The sequence below is a fragment of the Aureococcus anophagefferens genome, assembly GCF_000186865.1.
Source record: "Aureococcus anophagefferens unplaced genomic scaffold AURANscaffold_54, whole genome shotgun sequence".
Classification (NCBI taxonomy): domain Eukaryota; class Pelagophyceae; order Pelagomonadales; family Pelagomonadaceae; genus Aureococcus; species Aureococcus anophagefferens.
In genome coordinates this window covers 149,429-155,138 of record NW_008705607.1, presented here as the reverse complement: position 1 = coordinate 155,138, position 5,710 = coordinate 149,429, and the positions used below count along the sequence as shown (strand labels likewise).

The following is a 5,710-nucleotide window of genomic DNA, read 5'->3' as shown; positions in this document are numbered from 1 at the left end:
CTGCGCCGGCTGCCCAAAGGCCGACGGCGCGGCGCCGAAGGCCGACGGCGCGCCGAAGCCGCCCGGCGCGGGCGCGGGCGCGCCGAACGCCGACGGCGCGGCCGCGGGCTGGCCGAACGCGGCCGCGCCCCCCAGGGCGCCCATGGCCGGCTGGCCGCCGCGGCCCTTGTTGCCCGCGCGGTAGTCCTCGAAGCGCAGCTCCTCGAAGGACTTGCCCCGGTACTGGGGCATGGACACGACGCAGTGGTAGACCATCTCCGTGCGCTTGCCGTTCGTCTGCTGCTCGTTGTCCTTGGTGGGCACGTAGGGCGGGTTGCCCGTGCCCGGCCCGGCGGCCTGGGCCGCCGCGCCGAAGGCGCCCGCCGCGCCGCCGAAGGCCGACGTCGCGGGCGCGCCGAACGCCGACGCCGCGGGCGCGCCGAAGGGCGACGTCTTCTGCGCCGCGGCCGCGCCGAAGGGGCTCGCGGCCGCGGGCTGGCCGAAGGAGAAGGCGCCGCCGGGCGTCGCCGGGGCCGCGGCCGAGCCGAACATGCCGCCCGCGGGCGCCGCGGCGCCGAAGGGCGTCTTCGCGGGCGCGCCGAACGCGGACGCTTGCGCGGGCGCGCCGAAGGCGGACGTCTGCGGCGCGGCGCCGAAGGCGCTCGTCGCGCCGCCGCCGCCGCCGAAGAGGCTCGCGCCGGGCTGCTGGCCCGCGGGCGTCGACGGCGGCGCGCCGAAGCCGCCGAAGGCCGGCTGCGCCGCGGGGGCCCCAAAGGCCGGGGCCGCGCCGAAGGCGGGCGCCGCGCCGCCCGCGGGCGGGAAGCCGCCGAAGGACGTCGTCGTCGACGCGCCGAAGGTCGCCGTCTGCTGCGGGGTGCCGAAGCCCCCGAAGGACATCGTCGCGGAGGTGGTGTCGACGCGCAAGGTGCGGCGACTGCTCTCGCGCTCGATGTCGAGGCCTCGACGCGCCGCTCCTTGCCCGGCTCGGCCGCTACCACGACGCGCGCCTCGCCGCAGAGCCTCGCCGCACGCCTCGGAAGACCTACGACACGCGCCTTACGCGAACTCGCTCCAGGGCATCATGGTCGCGAGGGAGTCGAGCTTGACCTTCTCGTGGTGCGCGGCGAGCCAGGCCGCGCCGCGCGTCGCGAAGGGCCGGAGCGCGTCCTTGAAGGCCGCGCCCGGGACGAGGTCGTGCGCGAGGCGGTCGAGCCCCGCCGCCGGCGCGGCGAGGACGGCGTCCTGCTGCGTCTGCTCGCCCGTGGTGCAGTCGACCTTGACGACGGTCTTCCTCGCCGCCGCGCCCCGCGTCCGGGCCAGCGCCGCGAAGAGCGACGCCGCCCAGGTCCTCCGGGGCTCCGACTCGTCGGCGCCCTGGCAGATGTAGACGCCGCCTTCTTTGTGGATGCTCGCATTCTCCGCGCCCGCGGGCGCCGCGGGCGGCGACCCGATGAGGACCCAGCCGAAGACGGCGTCGAACGGCGGCGCGAGCGCCGCGACGGGCGCGTGCTCGCCGAAGCCGACGACGGCGCGGCCGCTCGCGTAGGGCTTGACGCGGAATTTGCCCTCGACGACGCGCACGAGGTCCGCGGTCCGCCGGAAGTCCGGCGGCCGGTAGGCCTCGCACCTGCTGCCCACGACGATGAACTCGGGGTACCAGTTGCGGCCCGGCACGCCGACCATGGCCTCCTTGCCGGCGCGGGCCGCCTCCGCGAAGGCGCCCGAGAGCTCGCCGTCGCTCTCGCAGACGTAGACCGTGGGCCAGGTCGCGCGCGCGTCCTTCTCGTAGGCCGCCGGCAGGGTGACGATGACCTCGCGGCCGTCGAAGGTGAGCGACGGCATCCGTATGCGCTGCGCCGCTGTCGTCGTTCGCGCTGGCGGCGGCGCGGAGAGCGCGGGAGAGCGCGGCGGCACGGGGCAGCCCTGAGCATGTTGACCTTGCAAAATCTTCAAGGTCAACATGCTCATCCAAAAACGGGTTAGACGCCGCCAACGCTGGGCCGCGGAGTCGTCCCCGGTGTGCCGGCCCGGGGCTGCGCGGCGGTGCGTTCGGCCGAATGTCGAACGCGACGTACAATGCGCTCTGGGCGGAGGCCATCGGGGAGCTGACGGAGCAGGCGCACCTCGAGGACCCGAGCCTCATCGACGGGGCCGAGCCCGTGGAGCCCCACCGGCCGACGAGCATCATGCAGACCTTCCAGCACCTCGCGTGCCTCTACATCAAGTACCTGCAGATCTTCAAGCGGCTGGAGACGTGCTACGACTGCATGGTGCACCCGCAGAAGCGGCTCGCGGTGCTCAAGGTCCTCGAGCTCGTCATCCGGCGCGTGCTCGAGCTCAAGCACAGTCTCGTCAAGTACAACCCGCCGAACCCGGCGGTGCGGCGGCCGCCGGGGAAGCCGGAGAAGGTCTTCCCCTGGGAGTACGTGAATTTGGACGACATCCTCGTGGACCTCAAGCTGCCGCCGGAGACGCTCGAGGTGCCCGTGCCGCGCTACTTCCGCGAGAACTCGCAGAGCGGCCGGCGCGTGCGCGACAAGATCGTCTCGGGCTACATGAAGGTGCGCCACGGCGTCGAGAGCCTGCCCCTCGAGGAGGAGGAAGTGTTGGAAACGGCGGTGAAGATGGAGATCTCCCAGTCCATCGAGATCATCCAGCGGAACGAGCGCGGCCGCCAGGGCAAGCAGCGCGCGCTGCTCGTCAAGGAGCTGCGCGAGGAGGAGAAGCGGCGGCGGAACTACGACGCGGCGGCGCAGATGGAGATGGACCCGGAGATCGCGGCCATCTCCATCCAGCGCCTCTTCCGCGGGTTCCTGAGCCGCGTGCGCGCGACGGCCGCGCGCGAGGAGGAGCTCGTCTTCATCGGCATGCGGCCGCCGAAGCACAACGTCCGCGGCGACTACGACCTGGCCTTCGAGCTGGAGACGGCCTACAAGAAGCGGAAGCAGGTCCAGGCGGACAACAAGGGCGCGTACGCGAAGGCGCTCGGCGATTTGAAGGAGGTCGTCCGCGAGGAGGAGGGGCCCCACATGCGCGCGGAGCTCCGGGGCGAGCGCACGGACTGGGTCACGCACATGATCGAATCCACCAAAGAGATCCCCGAGGACCTCGAGGGCTTCTACCCGGACAAGTTCCCCGAGGACGAGAAGAAGGAGGGCGAGGAGGGCGCCAAGGACCCCAAGGAGAAGGGCGACAAGAAGGAGAAGGGCGACAAGAAGGACAAGAAGGGCAAGAAGGGCAAGGGCAAGGGCAAGGACGCCAAGGACGAGGAGGTCAAGGAGGAGGAGCTGCCGCTGCTCCAGGGCCGCACGGAGCTCACGTCCGGCATGAACGACGAGATCAAGGTCTACGAGCAGGACTGGGAGGACCGCGACGAGTCCGACAACTTCGCCCAGAAGCACGACGTCGAGCTCGCGAAGCGCGCGATCCGCGAGGAGGTCCGCGTCGAGATTCGGGACCAGGTCGACGAGATGCTCCGCATGAACCTGAAGAAGATCAAGATGCAGCTCACGCGCACGGCGCCGAAAGCGGGCAAGAAGGACAAGGGCAAGAAGGACAAGAAGGGCAAGAAGGGCAAGAAGGACAAGAAGGGCGGCAAGAAGGGCAAGGCGCTGCCCGGCGAGAAGATTGCGGACCTCAAGAACATGTCCGTCGAGGAGATGCTCGCGACGCTCATCGAGTCCAAGGTCATCAACGACTACCGCGACCGCCACATCCACGAGCTCGTCGGCGACTTCAACTACCTCGGCACCGTGCAGCAGCACACGGAGTCGCAGCAGAACGAGTGGACGCCGCCGGACCCATCCATGGCCCAGCTCCGCGCGTCCATCACGGAGTACTGCGTGCTGCCGCTCGGGTCCACGGCGCTCAAGTCGAAGCTCCAGGACGGCAACAACGTGAAGACGATCCTCCTCTACGGGCCGTCTGGCTCCGGCAAGACGATGATGGCCGAGGCCGTCGCCAACGAGCTCGGCGCGCTCCTCATCAACATCTCGCCGGCGCGGCTCAAGGGCCACTTCGGGGGCAAGAACGGCGCGACGAAGCTCCTGCACATGATCTACGTCGTCTCGCGCGACCCCGCGTTCAGCCCCGTCGTCGTCTACATGGACCAGTGCGACCAGTTCTTCGTCGGCGGCGGCAAGAAGGCCAAGACCGCGGAGAAGGACGGGCCCGCGCGCTACAAGAAGGACCTCATGACCTACAAGTCCGCCTTCGTCAAGGAGGACCGCGTCATCTTCATCGGCACGACGTCGTCGCCGGAGAAGGGCGACTCCAAGGACATGAAGAACTTCTTCGACAAGATGCTCTACCTGCCCTACCCGGACTACCCGAGCCGCCTCATGCTCTGGCGCAAGTGCATCCAGGCCCAGCTCCTGCTCGCGGAGAAGTCCGCGCACCACGACATCCCCGACGACTTCGACCTCAGCACGCTCGCGCACATCTCCGAGGGCTTCTCCGCGGGCGCCATCTGCCAGACCGTGAAGAAGACGCTGACGCACCGCCGCGTCGAGCGCCTCGACAAGCGGCCCCACAACGAGTCCGAGTTCCTCAACTCGCTCGCGCAGGAGGCCGCGAAGAACCAGCTCACCTACAAAAACGACCACGAGGTCTTCCGCGACTTCACGGCCAAGATGACGGGCCTCGACGACGAGCGGCGGCGCGCCAAGGAGGAGCGCGACGGCGGCGACGGCGGCGGCGGCGGCAAGGAGGAGAAGAAGGGCAAGAAGGGCAAGAAGGGCAAGAAGTGAGTTTTTGAACCGGGCCTAAGAGCGACGAACCCACCCTTTAGCTGCCCCCGCCGGGCGCGGGCGCGTCCGTCGTCGCCGCGGACGTCGGGCTCCGCCGGAGCGTCGCGCGGTCGTAGGCGCCAAAGTCGACGTCGAGCATCTCGAGGTTGTTCGCGAGGGGCTGCTGGAGGTCCGCGCAGTCGACGACGTCGACGGCGAAGCCGAGCCTCCGCGCCTCCTCCAGGAACGCGCCCCACTGGTCGTTGTCCTCGAGGAACTCGGCGAGCTTCCGGCCGGGCGGCGGCGGCCTTTTCTGCACGACGACGGCGGTCAGGCCCGGGTTCGCCGCCGCGAGGCGGTCCAGGACGCGCGCGAAGCGCCGGCCGTTGTCGTCGTCCAGCACGTCCGCGGCGAGGGCGACGTCCACGGGGCCGACGCGGCCCAGCGCGGCGGCCGCCTCGGGCCCGAGCGCGCCCGCGACCTCGAGGTCGAACCAGTTGAGGCGCTCGACGCGGCAGCCGTTGTTCGCGTCGGGGCGCGACAGGTTCTCGAAGTCGGCCTCGCGCCAGGTCGTCAGGCAGCAGTCCTCGCAGTCGCCGAGGCGGTCGTCGTACGCCGCCGCGCCCGCGAGACCGAGCGTCGCCTCGAGCTCGACGACCCGCGCCCCCGCGAGCGCCGCCCGGCCCTCCGGCAGGCCGCACCACGTCGCCAGCCCCACCTGGCCGGCCCAGAGCATGCCGCTCCGCTTCCAGCGCGCGGGGGGCCGCACGGCGATCGCGCGCGCACCGCAGAGCAGCGTCCGCAGCGGGAAGACCTCGCGGAGCTCCGCCTCCGCCGCGTCCTCGAACTCGTAGGGGTTGGGCACGCAGCTCGGGTCCTCCAGGTCCTCCTCCTCGTCGATCAAGGTCCGCCCGGAGATGCGCTCCGCGTCGCGCGCCGCGGCGCAGTGGGCCCGGTCGAGCCGCGGCCAGTCCTCGAGGTCCGCCTCGGGCATGACGATCTCG

The 5,710-nt window shown here is 71.1% G+C and overlaps 2 protein-coding genes across 2 annotated transcripts in view; one reads left to right on the top strand and one right to left on the bottom strand.

Moving 5' to 3' along the window:
- Positions 1-1,821, bottom strand: part of AURANDRAFT_67885 (hypothetical protein) — a gene marked incomplete at both ends in the record, with an annotated part of 6,024 nt that extends 4,203 nt beyond the window's left edge. The window contains 2 exons of the mRNA XM_009043440.1: positions 26-846; positions 1,087-1,821. Of these exons, the coding sequence (XP_009041688.1) occupies positions 26-846; positions 1,087-1,821 (1,556 nt within the window). The remainder of the gene's footprint in view (positions 1-25; positions 847-1,086) is intronic.
- Positions 1,822-2,165: 344 nt separating this feature from the next.
- On the top strand, positions 2,166-4,727 carry AURANDRAFT_33779 (hypothetical protein; the record flags this gene model as incomplete). Its single annotated transcript, XM_009043445.1, has 2 exons — positions 2,166-2,330; positions 2,379-4,727. The coding sequence occupies 2 exons, from the start codon at positions 2,166-2,168 to the stop codon at positions 4,725-4,727; spliced, it is 2,514 nt and encodes an 837-aa protein (XP_009041693.1).
- Between the last annotated feature and the right edge of the window lie 983 nt (positions 4,728-5,710).